The following is a 17,796-nucleotide window of genomic DNA, read 5'->3' on the forward strand; positions in this document are numbered from 1 at the left end:
ATATCCAACGCCACTGCCATCGCGTCTAAAGTGCAAAAAAGAATATCAAAGAAACAAAAAATAATAAATAAAATCACTCATTAAATCGAGCGCATTTGCGTTTGAGTAGACTCGCGTTTGAGTGTAATAACAGTTAGTAATTCTTAATTATGAGCATTACGAAAACTTCAAGTATTAGTAACAACATTTTTGTTTTCTATACGAATTGTAAATATTTTTTAACAAAATTTTGTTTTCTATACGAATTGTAAATATATTTTTTTTAATTTCTAGTTATTTTTCCGAATTAATTCTAATTAGGAATATTAACATATTTATTGGAGTAAGTGAAGAAACGCATTTTATAGTTCAAAGAAATCAAGGTTGCTTTGTCAACGAAAAAATTAACTTGCTCTAAGGTTATAATATACATTCACATGCTTAGATATGTGATACAACACATACATATGTACACATGCACGCAGCATGTCCGCTGCAATCAAATTGACTCATTAAATTTCACATACATTACACATTTCTCTCATTGCCCACGCAATATATGCATATGTGTGTTGTTTGTAGTTTGTATAAGTGTTGCCACACCGGTAAAAAACGAAAATTGAGCATATATTCTGGGAGTAAAGACAAATAAATTGAACTTATTTCAATTAGGGTTTGTTCATGATTTATTTGAGTGTATTAAAAAAGTTGATATTGATTAATGATACAAAATGGCGACTAATAAATTAATCGGGTAAAAGTGTTTCTAGGAAGTCGTGCCATCCGTAACAAAATGTAAAATGTGATTTTAAATTACATAAAACTTGCAAGTAAAGTACGAAGGTTTTTAGATCTACATATCAACTTTTCGTCAACTTAAAAAAAATATGATTATATTTTTAAATAAAAAGTACGTAGTTTACTATATATTTGTTGCCGTGCTACATTTGAGAGAATGATTTATTTTAGAAATAATAACAATATATTGTTTGCCGATGGGCTACTCCACTACGCGACCTCCCAGTTACTGTAGAGCTAGCTTCTTTTTTTTTTTTTGATTTTCTTTCAAAATTATGTAAAAAATAAAACATACTGTTATAAAAAAAAATATAAAAAAATGTAGTAATCAAAATTTAATAATAAGAAGTAAATAAATAAAATAAATTGTAATCAAACTATGCGTAAAAAACGGCAATTTATGAACAAATTTTGCAAAACCACAACTTCCATTCCAATCGCACCGACATGGCAACGCTGATCGCCGCAGTATCGAGTTCAGCATGACAGGTGATATTGCTTCGCGCTCAATTGCTGTTTGCAAATTTTGAGCGTTTTACTCTCTCGCAAACGCCGAAAACGCTTTTTTCTAGCGCTGTGTTGCTCAACGCGCAACCATATCGCGCCAGCAAAGAAATTTTGTGTTCTTGCTCCGAGCTTATGCTTTGTCATCAAAATAGTCTCGTTAACGTGTGGCAGCGGTTTGCTTTTCGCAGATCATCGCCGTCGTGCGAACACAAATCGCAACGCAAAAAATATCACAAAATAAGCACGCACAGACATACTTTTATAACATACCGCTCACACACAATTGCAGTGGTTCTCGTGAGTGTGAGCACATTTGAATAACTCGTCAAAGTTTTTCGACATTTCTACAATAATACTCGTTTAAGTTGTATTTGTTGCTGTTTTTGAGGTTATTTATTTTGCCTTTATTGCTTTTGCAAACTGCTCAATGTGGAATCAGCTTAGTATTATCTTGCCATTGAAGCGTACTACTAAAGCTTTTTTTACTTTGCTGTGCGAGTCAATAACGCGCTTTTAGGAAACCAATACGGGCACACACACACCTTAAATTATGATCATCAACACCGTCATAATCAGCAACAACGTGAGACAATAAACCAGTGCAAAAACGCTAATTGCGTGTTAAAAAAAAATTAATTAAGAAATGTGCTATTTTCAATACTGAGTAATTAAAAACAGGAAAATGTAATCAGCAAATGCCACATAAAGTGCATATTTCGCTTGTAACTGAATGAAATTGAAAGTGATAACTCGAAAGTCGCAACTTTTGGCCTGCAAAGTGCATTTTATGGCTTACTAGTCCACAAATTTAAAAATACCAAAATTTACAAAAAAAAAAAAAACAAACAAAACATAAAAATAAAAATAAAAAATATATCGCAAATTTAAAAAAATAATTCGCAAATAGATTTTAAAGGAAAAAAATAACACATTAAAGAATTTGTAAAATAGCGAACAAATACGAAAATCAAAATAGAATAAAATCTAATCTACGTGCACATTTTCTTCATTACTGCATTTTGTTCGCCTTCTTTTCTGGTGACCGTCATTCAACGCCGGCTATCGTGACATACGGGCACATACGCATCGTGTAGGTGGCTCAACTCGCTTGTAAGCATAGAATTAAATTTAGCGCGTTCGATATATGTACATACATACATATACACACATATATGTACATACAAACGCGTATAGCAGTCACAGTGTTTAAAATTTCGTTTAATTTTGTTTGAAAAATCGTTCGCTATTCAACAGGTGAGTGCCAAACTATACAAGCAGCTATGTATACTAAACTCTCATTTACATAAGTAAATCCATACACACACTCTCCCCGACTTGTTGAATGAGTGAGCCATTTGGCGTTTTTCCAATTTTTTTCACTTTATATATATATATATATATTATTTTTTATTCAGTTATTTTTATTGTTTTATAGTTTTATTTCTTTTTTATTCTTTTTCTTTCTTTTTTATTTTTTTGTTGTAAATATTATTTTGTTAAGGCGTAACACTTGTCTATGCCGCCTCATACCACATTCTGCTGAGTAGATATTTAAATTTTTTTTTTGAAAATTTTTCTAGTAATGTTTATGTTCTTTCGCTTTGTCGCAGCTTTAGTGTGCGACCGTTACTAAGTGGAGAGCACGAAAGCAATGAAATAATATGTTCTACAGTATAACTTATGTAATTCAAACCACCATATAAAAGTAAAAACCTAAAAAATATATATATATATGTATGTATATAACAAATTTAAAAACAAAATAAAAAAAAATTGCTGAAATTAAAATTAATGTTATATTTATACATATTTTAGAATACTAAAGAAGTAAAACTGAACAAAAATTAACTAATTTTCACGTTATACGCGATTTTCGACGACGCAAAAAAAAGGATTAAACCAAAACAATACTTCTCACTAAAAGCTATGATCTGTACAACGACCTATGATCGCAAAAAGTCATATATTTACAAAATGGCGGCGTTTTAAAATAGTTCATTATTTATCAGGTTTTATCAGTGACCGGATCGGATGCTTTCGAAAACTCGAGCAAATTTCAAAATTGCTGTTCCGAAAAAAACACGTTTAAAGATATACTGATTGACTTGATTTTTAAAGATAAACTGATCTATCCTTTTAGAAAGTTGCAACTCAAAAACTATTTTAGATATCTATTTAAATTTTAAGTATACTATCTTTAAAGGTATAACCAACCTATCAAAATATTAAAATACGAAATCAAATTTTTTTAAGTTTCATACTAGCTGTGCCCCTTAAAAAAATTTTTTTTTTATTACATTTGCAATAGTTTCTATAATTTTTGTAAATAGTACATACTTTTCAATATATATTTTTGTTTTAAATTTGCCGTTGTTTGCCGCTCAAATATCTGTGACTTCAACAACATTGTAACTTGTAACAAATTAATGGCACATTACTGTAGTCACGTAGTGTGCGCGGCGATCCGTTACTACTGGGCTTGTTGCTGTTAGCAGTCGTCTTCGACGTCAAGTGCAAGGTGGTGATGATTGTTTTGTTGCTGTTCGCTCCTCCTGGGCTATATTTGTATTTAGGCTAGCGAATCTGATGTGACTGTGGGTGTTGATTTGTCACGTGAAGCGTTCTATTTACGCCACTTAAGAAGAATCAGATTTTAAGGTGACAACTTAGGGGTTAAAGTATAAGGAATTTATACATATAATATTTTCAAAATTAGTAATATTATTTTTTTCAATATAATTTAATTTTTTTCACACTTTTGGTGATTAAGAATATATTTATATTTTTTTTAAATTATAATTTCTAATACTAATTACTACAATAGAATAATATTTATTTAATTTTAAATTTTTATAAATTTTAAAGACTTTCATGCCATGTTAAATTATATATAATATTTTTTATTAAATAATAGTAATAATTATAAAAAAGTAATTTTAAAAATAGTAAAAAAGTATATATTAAAGATATTAAAGCACAATTTCGCTAAATAAACATATACACTTGAAATTTTTATTTTTATTATTTGAATGTTTTTAATATAATTTTTTTATTATTATGATTTATATTGTTAACTTAAATTTTAGAAATGCTTTTATTAGCTTGGGTTGTATGTATGTATGTAATGGAATCTTGTAGCTCAATTTTCACCGGTTTCCAGAAGTCTGGTCAACTTGAAACTTTGCACACGTGTCAAGGATCGATGACAATGCAATATTTTGATTACAGTTTCCCATTATCCTTATTATTGTTTTTTTTCATATCAAAAAGTTTTCTGTACAATTCTTAAACTATTTTCTGTTGATGGTTTTTATTTATTTAACATGTTTTTCGAAAGTCATGTTTCGTTGTTTTTTCGTTTTAGTTAAGTTTTTATTGTGATTTTTCTCATAAAATAATTTTTTCCATTTAGTTATTTTTTTTTTGGGTGATTTTATTAAATAATTTTTTCTATACCAATTTTAATACAATTTTTTATTAGTATTTATTTTAATGGTTATTGTTTTAATTTTCGTTTTCAACTAATTTTATTCAGTGTTTTACTATTGTACATTGTCGAAGTATTTTAAAAACATTTTGAGCTAAAATTATTATTGTTTTTTACTTAACAGTACGAAAATACTATTTATATATGTACATATACATAATTTTATTTTCCTAAAATTTTATTTTACTTCATTTTATTTATCTATTTCATTTTATCTATATTTTAAATTTTTTTAATTATTAATTTTTTTTATATATTAATTTGTGTTTATATTAATTATTAAAATTAATTTAATTAAAAAAAAATTTTTTTAAATGATTTTAAATTAATTTAATTTTTTTAATTTCAGTTGACTGGTTTATTTTTTTTTTTACTTAATATCACCCTTCATTTTATTTATTTTTATTATCTTATTTGAGTTTATTTGACATATCTAGACATTCAGTTCCCTTTCATTGAACAATGTTGACTCATTTTCTGAGACTATCGCGACTTACTCAGCACCTTATCATTAACCGCTTCACATTATCAGTTAGTCGCTTTAGCATTTCTGCGAAATTCGCTTGATGAGTTATTGCTGACACAAATATATATGTACATATGTACATACGCCACACCTTCTTTACATTATTACTTACATTGCGTTTCTCAATAGAAGTGTGCTTAGATTCACTACTTCAGAAGTCTAACAATTAATGCTTAAATTCGTACATAACCAGCGCCGTTGGCTGACAAAGCCGTGAGTGTGGCAAGAAAATCTATAAATATATATTAATTTATGCTGGCGTCATCATCGCTGCTGAAGCCCTAGCTGGTTTTCAAAACGCTTAGCGATCGCTTGCTCATACTATGAGCGTAAGTTAATTTGAATACACACTCGCACACACACACTCAGACTCACGCAAGCATTTGCCTGGCCGCGCTGACTTTGGCTGCTTGACCGACTGGCAGGCACGGAGTCACAACGCTTTGAATGAGTGTACAATATGCGCTCATTCTTTATTGTTTATAATTTCTTTATTTCGCGAAATGCACACGCCATATCATACACGTACAAAATCAACTTTATGCATATACGATCTCCATTTGCCAATTTTGTGCGCTTGTGTGTGTGTGTTTGTTCTGTTTACTATTTATAAATTGCTGAGTCACTCGGCTCTCTGCACAGCCCGAGCGGCGCGTTCACCGCACAGTAATCACAGCGTTGCAGCGTTGACGTACTACGAGCGCATTGATTGCCATATAAAGAGTAGCGAAAGCCAAAAAGACAAAAAAAATTAAAAAATAAAAATGCGAAAATCAGCACAACAAAACAAATTGCCAACCAAGAATGGAAAATAGGTGGACCGCAGCATGTGCGATCGGTCCCAGTAGTCCCCTGTGATCGTATTACGAGGCGCGTCTTATCAGCGTGCACTCTTCGCTCGCCTACCATATACGGTATATTCGACAATTCTCAATTAATCAGTGCTTTGATTGCTTGTGCTTCATATGTGCTTTGTTTTCTTTGCATTCGTCATCGGCGTGTGTTAATTGCAAAATCAAAGTGTTAAATGCGTAAATCTAAAATGTTATTGCCATCTCAATTATTATGACTTTTTAGGCTCAAAATAGTTATGACGGAATGCGAAATTCCGCTCGTGTTAGTCTTATCTAGCGCCTGCAATTATCACAATTTATTTGCCATAATAAAGCTATACCCCTCACATATAAAAAGCTTCCATACAAGAACTTGATTTTCTCATATTAGTTTGTATGGCAGCTATGTGCTATAGTGGTACGATATCGACGGTTCCGATAAATGAGCAGCTTCTTGAAGATATACCACATACCATTACTTGTATAAGCTTTTGATCTAAAATTCTTTGCATTTTTACGCAATTTCCAAGCAAGTGGCAACCCTCATAATGCATTAATGAGGACATTCTAAGTGTTAAGTTTGCTCAGATTTTCATTAGACCTAGTACATTTGTAGATATGTATGAAGTAATAAATATATTTTATACCGATTTTTTGCGATAAGCTTATCATCTGACTTGTACTTTCTCCATATATTAATAGTTTCGTGTCTAGTTTGCCACGTGACACAGTGCTGCTGACAACGTGTATATTATTTTTTCAATTAGTAATTGGTTTTAGGTACTCTCAAATGTTTTAAGCGTATGTTTTGTGTAAAATACATATTTGTGATCGAAGTTGAAATAAATATTATTTCTATGACGTAAACCACAACAACATATATCTGATCAAATTTAACCCGGACTTTCCATACAACTCACATACGTTACACCATACAATACACAAAAAGCAAATGTTTCACGTATTCTAATACAAAGTTTTATTATCGCCTTCAAAAAAGGCTCCGTTTGAGCTAATACAAGCATATCAACAGTTAATCGAATTTTCCACACACTTATTTTAAGTCTCGGCTGGGATGGTCTTCGGTTCTCTCAACGAATTTGGGTTTTTTCGGTTTCGGCCTTTTCTCGAAGCACCATCCGCTTGATTGTTGGACAGTTTCGACATCATATTCATAAATTCACGTTTCGTCACAGGTAATGATGCGCTTGAAATGTAGGTTTGTCAGCTATGTTGTCAAGCATCTCTTTTACGTTCTCTACTCTGTCGCATTTGTAAAAGATTCAGGTCTTTTTGTACTAGCCTAGCATTGCCACACTCCATACCCAAAACATTATTTAAAAAGTGCTGAGCCAATCCAAAAGAGATGTTCAGATCCTTTGCTATCTCTCTGATGCCAACACGACGATTTTCCATCTTTAGCTTTTTCGATGTTATTGCACTAGGCGAATTTTTATTGCGGCTAAAGCCAAGGCACTAGACATTTCTGTAAACAAAACATGCTACATCTTTCATTATGAACTATATACAGTTGCTCTGTATTTTTACAAACCACAAAAAAGTTTTTTGTATTGCTTAAGTGCTCATTTTTCTTTTATATGGCTAAAGGAGAATCGCTATCGATTGAAGAGAAAGCAATAATAGGAGCTTATGAAGAAAAAAGGTTGGCGGAAGTTGAAATGTTATACATATACAAATTCTGGCGTAATAAGTCGGAATACGGTCGAAAAACCGAAAGCGGTAACAATAAAGTAATTTCCGTTGTCAACAAGAGAGATATTTTAAAAAAGCATCCAATGCTGATGTTAAAGTAAGCTTATCTACTGCTTAAAAGATGCTAATGAATGTTCCATATTTGAAACTATTAAAACTAACAAAAAATCAACCACTTAAGGTTCCACAAAAAGAAACACGATTACATTTTGCACCTGAGCACATAGCCTTAAAGTCTAATTTGGCGCTATGTATGTGTGGATACAATTATTATTTCCATATACCTACAGTGCTGCGAGCGGTATGATGGTCTGGGGAGCCATCTTCTAATATGGCACGTGCGAACTACAATTTTTGAATATTAATATAAATGCAAATGCAATAAAAACGTACTGGAAACTGAATTTTTACATTCCAAAAATTGGTTTGTGGTCCGAGTGTTTTAGTCTAGGATTGAAGTGCAAAATTTCGATTTAATGCAGTGAGCGCCTTACTCACCTGGCACCGATGTAATTAAAAATATGGGGAAACGGCTGGCTCACAAAGCTTTCGAGTCTGGCGGTACAGTATTCTACTAAAGAGGAATTTATTGGGAGTATTAAAATTTTTTGTTCAACAATTTCCTTAAATTATATTGGAAATTGTACTAATCACTGCCCACTCGGCTCTTTGAGATCATTTTCAACAAAGCGGGATCTAATCATTATTAAAGAATATGCAAATGGTTAAATTAAGTAATACATTAGTTTAAAATAATATATTCTTGGCGAAAAACGTTTTAAAATACTAAAAAAATGGATATGCGCTAAACTGATGCCCTAATTTTAATTGTTAATTTTTCTGATATTTTCGGATAAAACCAAAATATTGCAGTGTCATTCTGCGTTTTCAAAATTGCATATCGCTTATTTATTTAGTTATAGCAAACGTTATCAATTTACCTCAATACAGGTGAAAATCTGATTAGCGAAACGAAAGCCTTTTATTGTTAGCACAATTTGCTTGTCAGCACACTTTTGGTAAGGCATGTAAACAGAAAATGACAGTAATTATTATCAGTATTTATTGGGAGAAAACGCCATGTAGTTAAAATGTAGACTTCGCTGACGTCTACATTGTGAACCTTTGTGCGAATTATTGCACAAATAAAAGATCTAATAAGAAATAATACAAGTAGACCTATTTATTGCTTCGGCGTTCGAAGGTAGTAAAATGTATTTTTTATTGATAAATAAACAAATATAAAAAGTTACTAATTTTTGCCATAATCTTATGAATTTATATAATTTTTTGAACATATATGTTTGTACATATGCATACAGTTAAAATATCATACATTCATACATTTACATATGTTAATTTCTTCATTTTGTTTATTTACTTAAAAAATTTTTGGCTGTGTTCGTCAGCTGAGCGCATACAACGTGACACGTGCACAGCAGCGGTTTATTAATCAAACAGCTGTGTGTTTTGTACCTTCTGAAATGAGCGGTTGTTCGCTTGTGCTTTTTCAAGTTTTGCGGTCGGGTAAAACACAATATGAATTAATTTAGGTTTGCTGGTAAAAAAATTTCCTTTAAAATATGTAATGTATGGAATTCACAATTATGTGTTAATCGAAGGTTGATTATAGATTTCCGCAGTCGGAAATATTTTTGCCAGTTGAGAAAAAATATCAATATTTTATTTGTAAAAGCAGGAAAATTCTCTGAATTTAAATATTACGGCTTTAGGAAACACACAGCTATCATGCCTTTTCGATATACTGGTAAATGTAGAATAACGGCAAAAGCTGTCATGACTTGGAAGACGAAAAAGCTTTTGCGTAGGCGAAAAAGCTTGAAGCTCTTTAATATTAACTTTAAATATTCGATGCATCAATGATATTGAACTTTTTTAGGATGAATTTGAAATATTTGTTATAATTCTGACAAAACCATATCGAAAATTTTTTTTAATCAGCCAAACCGAATTTTCCAAATACTGTAATTTGTTTTAAAAAAGTAGTTTGAATTAGGGTTAAATTAGCTGTTAAATTACTCATCGGTACCCTCGTGAACAGAAATAATAACACCGACACCAAAATCTTTGTAATTTTTTGAGTAAAGAACTACTCCAGACCTTACACTTAGTGGAGAATACTGACCTGGTTGACCCAGAAAAAATGTTACTTGTTGTTCTTAGAGAATATAGCAACTATTTACACCCGCTCCGTTATCTTTAATAAAGTTATTTTTGTTTTATCAGATCACATGAATATTTTGCTCGTCATTCTATAACACTTGTGCCTTATCTAATTTCAGGTTTCTGTCGTATGGTTGACGTAAACAACAGCACAAGCAATAACTCGTCGGTACTCGGCGGCAGCGCTGGTCTCTCGAACGGTCATGCAAGTGCCAGCGGAGGTAGTGCTACAGGTTCGTCAGCTAACGGGCTCGCAATGAACGGTGCTGGCGCTACGAATAGTGCGCTCGCTGGCGGTATGACAGCGGATCTCTTGGGTTCGGGTGCGGGTGGCACGAGCGCTGGCGGTGATCGTTTGGACGCCTCTAGCGACAGTGCAGTCAGTTCGATGGGCTCGGAGCGTGTACCGTCACTCTCGGATGGTGAGTGGGGTGAAGGTAGCGATTCGGCGCAAGATTATCATCAAGGCAAATACGGTAGACCGTATGACTATAGTTACAATAATAATAATAATCGCATGAACGATGGCACACGACAACCGCCTGTTGCACAGAAGAAACATCAAATGTTCGGCAAGCGTTTTCTCAATGAACAACCCGGTTTGGGCGCGACGGGTACTACCGCCGACAATGGTAGTAATGTCGGTGTTGTGCCACCAACCGGCACAAATTCACTACTAAATATTGGTCCCGCACAGTCGATTAAATATGAGTATGAAGCGTATCCAACTGTGCCGGGTCTACAACCGGGCGGGGCTGGCGGTGCACTGAATGCCGAAGGTGCTATGGGACCAGTGCTAAGTAACAAAGAACAACAGGCATACGATTTGAAGTATGGCCCCGCCGTTGCAGGTGCAATTGGTGGTTATTCACTCGATTTTGCACAACGTCCGCCGCGCACACCACACGAGGTCGTGCAGCACAATCACACGTACACGCTGCCACAGGGCACCGGCTCCATGCCTCGGCCACAGGCACGTGACAAGAAACTCTCCATCTCATCGTCGAAGTCCTCTAAATCCCTTAATGGTGAAGAGGAGCATTTGACACGTGACGAGAAGCGCGCGCGCGCTATGAATGTCCCCATACCAGTGAGCGATATCATCAACTTGCCCATGGATGAGTTCAATGAACGTCTCTCCAAGTACGACTTGACCGAGAATCAGCTGTCACTTATACGCGACATACGTCGGCGCGGCAAGAACAAGGTCGCCGCACAGAATTGTCGCAAACGTAAGCTCGATCAAATACTCTCGCTGGAAGATGAGGTGAAAGAGGTGCGTCGCCGTAAGGAACAGTTGTTTTCGGATCGCGATAGTCTAACTTTGGAGCGTAAGCGCATATCGAACAAGTTCGCGGCGCTGCACAGACACATATTCCAAGTGAGTAGAACTTTTAGTGACTTATTAAAAATAAAATCATTTTCGGAAAGTGTGTTTTGAAGTAAAATATGTAAATATTAATATGGTAAATTCATAAAACCTAACCTCAATTTTATGATTTGTGATTATGTAATTGCTTTTAAAAATTATTGCACAAATAATCAAAAAAAATTATTTTAAACAAAAAAAAAATTAATCAAAGAAATTAAAAAAAAAAATAAAAACAAAATTAAAGAAATTAAGAAAATTAAAAAAAAATGTCAAAATCAATTAACACGTGACATTCCATTTTACTTCAGTATTTGCGCGATCCCGAAGGCAATCCTTGCTCAACGTCCGAATACACGCTGCAACAGGCCGCCGATGGGTCCATTTACTTGCTGCGCAAATCTGATGCCACAAACGGCAGTGGCAACATCAGCAATAGCAGTAGCACAAGCAGCAGCAGCAGTAGTAGTAGTAGTGTGAGTACGCTACTGAGTCACAATGGCATGTCGCCACAGCAGCAGCAGCAGCAGCAACAACAACAGCAGCATTCAATGCTGGGCGCTGCGACGCATTTGCAACAGCAGCAACAATCGCTGCATCATCATCATCATCATACGCAAGCGCAACAACAGCAACAGCAGCTGTCACATATGCACACACAGCAAGTGCAACAGGCGCAGCAGCAACAACAACAACAGCGGCAACATTCTGCGCATGCGCAGGCACATCATCACCAGACGCATCAGAAAGATTGAAAATTGCTGTTGCAGCACTATGCGAATTGGTTTAAAATGCAAAAACAACATCATCATCAACAGCAGCAGCAGCAGCAGCAACAACAACAACAACAGCGTCATCATTACCGTTATCATCTTTATCATCATCACCATCATCAGCAAAAGCATCAACAACAACAACAGCAGCAGCAGTACGTACAACAAACCGCGCAACAACAACAAAAGTCGTTACAGCCTTTCAAGCAACAACGCGTCTCGCCGCAACCATATGCCACCGAGCTGGAACTTTATTATCAGCATTCAGCCGTGGCAGCGTCAGCAGCAACGACTTCCCAACAACAACAATGCCGATGCGCTCACTGCTATGATTATTATGTTGCGCCACAGCAACAAGACGCTATGGACTTGGAATGGTTGCATGAAATCGCCACTGTGCCACCAGCTGCAACAGCATCGATTGCCACAAGTTTCTATTTTTATTAAAATTTAATTTAGCGGAAATCCACTAAACTAACTTGCTTCTCCACTTCTTCACTGCTGCTGGCGGTTTGCGTATTTATTGTAGTTGTAATTTTTTTAATTTTGACAGCATCCAAACTCATAGACACCCTGTGGCTGTAGGGTCGTGGTCGTAAAAAAAAAAATACATACGTATGTACATATGTATGTATGTAGGTGTTGGTATTTTTAACAACAAAAAATTACCTTTTTTATACATATATAAATATAATAAGAGCAGAAATAATTATTTTGACAATTAAGTTGTCAATTTGTTGCTCATGCTACAGCATGCCTTTTACACTAGAGTTCAGCGAAACTTAAAACAACAATTTTCAAAAATGAATATCACAAACACACTTGTATATCGCGCATATTCACACATATACACAAATCAAAAATCAAAAAATATTAAAAAAAAAGTACAGAATTTGCTTAAAAAAAATTACTTGAATTAAAAGTTATTAAAAATTGAGCACAAATAATATTAAGTAAGCAGTAACAGAGGTTAATTATGAAGTGAAGTGAGAAATAAACGAAAACGTCATTTTATACACAAAAATTTTTTAAGTTTATTTTTTCTTTTGCTAAATAAGCTCACTATTATGTACTATACTAGATACGGAGTTAAAGGCAAAATGTAAAAAAAAAACACAAAAAAAAAAAAAATATAAAACGCAAAAAATTATAAAAGCGTAAAACTTGTGATAAATTTTAATATAGCAATTAAAGTAGTAATGTATAAAGTATTTCATAAACTCGTTTGCGCTACAAACACACAAAGTTAAGTGTTTTCTTTTTTATATAATTAAATATATATATACATATATTAATAAATAAAAATATTAGTTAATAATTAATTTTTTAATTAATACAAATGTGGTTGTTTACTAATTTGCGCGCTTGTGGACCTTAATTTTCGAAGGTGACAACGCATGCTTTGTTCAGATACAGCAAAAATTTTTGTCGACAAAACTTAAAATATTTTAATTTTTTTATATAGCAAACATTTCTTTAGACAAAATTAAAATTTATTTTTTTTTTGTTTAAATTTTATTTTTCCCACAATAAATTGTTTGCAAGTCCCACCACAAGCCGCTGTTTTGAAATATTTGTGCATTAAATTTCAATAGCTGTTGCGACTACGAACCATCTACCTACCTCCCCAATTAAGAAATAATGATTCTAAACAAATTTTGCTCTTGCATAGTAAACACTTTTCAACCTAACCTCAATTTTTTTTTTTTTCTTGAATGATACAATACTTTTTTACAAATTATTTGACTGCTACTTGGTTTGGTTTTGAATAAATGAATTATCAAATTATTTCAGAAATTTTTATAATTATTAGAAAAATCTAAAGAATAGCGTTTATTGCAAATGAAATAAATAAAAAAAATTGGCTAAGAATGTAATTATTTGTAAAATGTTTGCTGAAAGCCCTTTAGAAAACATAATAGCGCAAATTCATTTCACGTTTTAAAATCCTTTATGCTTCAACTCATATTTTTGAAATTGCAAACTTCAAAGTTACATTGTGTGAAATAACTGTGGAATTGTGAAATAAACTATCAAGTTCATACCAAAAAAAAATATTATAAATAATAGTTTTAAAATTGTACATTTAATAAATTGCTCCTGAGATTATTGTTTATTCATATTTTGTATTCGCCGCCGACCAATTTTCATTTGTAATGAACGCCAATTAATTTTCTGCTTTTAATTTTTTTTAATTAAATACCAGTTTTGCGTTCAAGCAACAACAACAAAGCAACAAAGTATATAATTTGCTCGCTAGACATTTAAGCATAATTATGTGTAAGCATTTATAAAAATATATTTACAAACAAAAATAAATACATATATATATATATATATACGTACTACAATATATATGCATAACTCTATACTAATAGGCATTGCATTGCATAATACACATATATACAATGCAATATACATACATATACAAAACTAGAAATGTAAATGGATAACTAGAGGCGCATAGTTAGTGACATTAGAGTTTTCATTTTAAAGATTTCACAAAAAATATATATTATTTTATAAATATGCTTAAATTTATATATATATATGTATACTGTTATAAAACTTGTAAATACATTTAATGCGTACACTTAATAGAATTACGAACAAATACTAATAATTATATGGAATCCAAATGCGGTCTAAATACATGTACAATACGGTGTCCGTTATTTCCCAAGTTAATTTTTTTGTTCTGCAAACGACCACTTCATTTTCAGTTTTTGCGCTAAAAAAATTATACAAGGAAACAAAGCTTTTTATTTTCAATTTAAACCGTGTCTAAATCAGTTTACCTTTTCCATATATGTACGTATTTTATATAGGATTTTTTGATCTTTTGCAAAAAATTTTTATCACCAGACCAAATAAATCTAAAACTTTAAAAAATTGATATTCTAATACAATGCATACATATTTTTTTCCGCTCTACAAGAACACTTTTAATATCTTTTTCATACTAACATTGCTTTAAAATTTCACAGTATTCATATAGTACACCATGTGGTATGAGCAACAGATAATGTACATACATATAAATCACTTGTATCAATGCTCAGGTCATTTGATGTTTAACCTTTAAAGGAATGATTTTATGGAAAAAATCATTAAGACCTTAATTGTAAAGCAGACATTTTTTTATTAGAATATCATTTTTCAAAGTTATAAATTTACTTGCTTCATGCTAAATATCCAAAAATCGCATGCTATATAAAAGAAATATGATTTAGGCGCGATTTAAATTTAAAATAAAAAACTTTTTCGCCTTTGATACTTATTTTTAAAACTGAAATCAACTTGGAAAATGACGGACGCCTTAAAGTACATAGAGAAATGTTTTAATATCAGTCGCAAAGAACTACAATATTATATAAGAAATTTTTAAATTTGATACACCATGAAAGAGGAAGCGCGTCAGTCGAGTCTACGTAACCGGAACGGACCCGGATTTTTATCCGACCAAGGACTGTCACAACAACAGTAACAAACATACATACATTTACGACTAGCTGTGTTTTGCACTTTTTTGAAATTCTATATGTAAATAAATTAAACGAAGAATACTGCATTATAAATTATGTATAAAATAAAAATATGTGAATTATTATTTTTGTAATGTAAATGCGATTTATTTAATATTATCTAAATAAATACATAAATACACAGTTGTATGTAGACTTAAAATAGCCTCACGACTGCTAAGTTGTAGGCCTAGCTTAGAATTCCTGACATTTCAATAACTTTCTTTTTCAATTCTAGCAAGAATTATAATTTTCGTTTAAGTAAATAGAATAAATTGTAATATAAAACAAATTCTAATATAAACTAGTAATATTTTAGCAAAAGCAAATAAATGGCGTATTTTGCACCTTCCAATGCTTTCTAAATGCAAAAGAAAACTAAATGAAAGTCATATATTCAAGCTGTACTTAGAATTTCTCCAATAATTGTTATTAAATTTTGTTTACATATAATTATATTTCATATTAAATGTCCAAAATACAACTATATAAAATAAAATGTAAAATCATAAATGCTAAAGAATGTTAGTACAACAACATACAACAATGCATTGCATGCGCTACTAAGATTTAAGTGAATGTATTAAGGTTTTCAAGCCCTCTTCTAACACACATGTAAAACTACATATAAATAATTATAGTTATTTAAACATTTTCTCTGCTCCTTGTGTACGTAAGTACGTGGCTACATACGTAAATAATGTTTTTGGTTTACTTTAACTAATCTTTACTTACTGATATTTTTTTTAATACTTATAAATGAAAATGAAATAAAAAATAAAAATAACAGAGAAAAAACTTTGAAAAAAGTTAACTTAAATTGCATTCAGGTGAGAGTTTTTAATAATAGATGTTTTAATGTAATCATAAGTATAATATTTAAAAAACAAAAACAAAAAAATTTAGTGCATAATTAAACTGATTGTGTCGTCTAAACATTGTCGCTTTAAAAGAAAGAAACTACTAAAATAAAAAATATAAAAAAATATGAATACAATTGTCTTTTTTTATTGTTGTTTAATCAAAGTGAACTATTATACAGTAATTATTTATACATATCAATATACTCGAGCCTTGCAGTGAAGAAAACTTTGTTAAGGGGTTATATCCACATTTGAATTTAAAAAAATCGATTTTTGCAAATACCATACATACCGTTATTGACAATAAAACAGAATCAAAAGGATGGTTTCGAAATAATTCACAAACTTTATTATTTGTCCGATAGATTTCCGATACGTTTTGCCTGTAATAGACACCTTTTAATATACAACTTAAAATACTAAATAAAATAAAATAAAAACGTTTTTTCGCAACAAAATTCTAGCTTGTAAGCATTTTTTAGTTATAATAGTCTACTATTTACGAGTTATGGTAAGTAGTGATTGGTTTGGTGGTTTACTTAATTGAAGTTCCTGAAAGTTCCTTTAAAAGTTGTTTGCTGATAATATTTATTTTTATATTGAGTTAGTTTCGCTATGGAAATGTTTAAAACAAATTTATTAATTATAAAAAATAATTGTTTCCTTCTAAGAACTGAGTTAACACTTTAGATTTTGTGGTATTTCGTTGTGAGTAACTAACTGTACATATGTACATCTAATGTACGTAGATTTGAAAATATTCTATGAAAATTTGAAGTTGTTTCGACAAATAGCTTTGGAGATATCAGTGTATTTGTAAAAATCTGTATACTTAGTGTATTCGGATCCTAAAACTTTAAACTCGTGGTTTTCAGAGTTGGTGAGGGAAATTTTTCTCAATTGGCTTAATCGATCCACTTGAAATTTCGCACGAACTTCCTAGAAGTATTTTTTAGGTAATGATCATAGGAATTAGAATTTTGAATTTCGATTATATAAGCCATTCTGAAATGAAAGTTTTTTGATATAAAACGATTTTTTGGGAAGCCGCCATTTTGTCAAAAAAACAAATTTCGACCTTCGATCATAACCTGTATTCATCTATTGGTATAATATTTTTCGTTTGGTTTTTGGATTTGAGATAGTTTTAAACATAAAAATCTTTCTCACCGCCAGACACCTTTTTTCGGAGGTCTTCCAGGAGATTGGTTACGGGAATCAGGGAATCCTAAATTTTTCA

At 31.8% G+C, this 17,796-nt stretch overlaps 1 protein-coding gene across 10 annotated transcripts in view; it reads left to right on the plus strand.

The window, feature by feature from the left end:
- The window catches only part of cnc (NFE2 like bZIP transcription factor cap-n-collar), a 127,276-nt gene extending 115,059 nt beyond the window's left edge, over positions 1–12,217 (plus strand). For all 10 annotated transcript variants that reach the window (XM_070105534.1, XM_036361616.2, XM_070105535.1 and 7 more), the window contains 2 exons: positions 10,147–11,408; positions 11,708–12,217. In XM_070105534.1, coding sequence (XP_069961635.1) covers positions 10,147–11,408; positions 11,708–12,151 — 1,706 coding nt within the window. In that variant the 3' untranslated portion in view covers positions 12,152–12,217. The remainder of the gene's footprint in view (positions 1–10,146; positions 11,409–11,707) is intronic.
- Positions 12,218–17,796: the final 5,579 nt, after the last annotated feature.

The sequence above is a fragment of the Bactrocera oleae genome, chromosome 2 (genome assembly GCF_042242935.1).
Source record: "Bactrocera oleae isolate idBacOlea1 chromosome 2, idBacOlea1, whole genome shotgun sequence".
Classification (NCBI taxonomy): domain Eukaryota; kingdom Metazoa; phylum Arthropoda; class Insecta; order Diptera; family Tephritidae; genus Bactrocera; species Bactrocera oleae.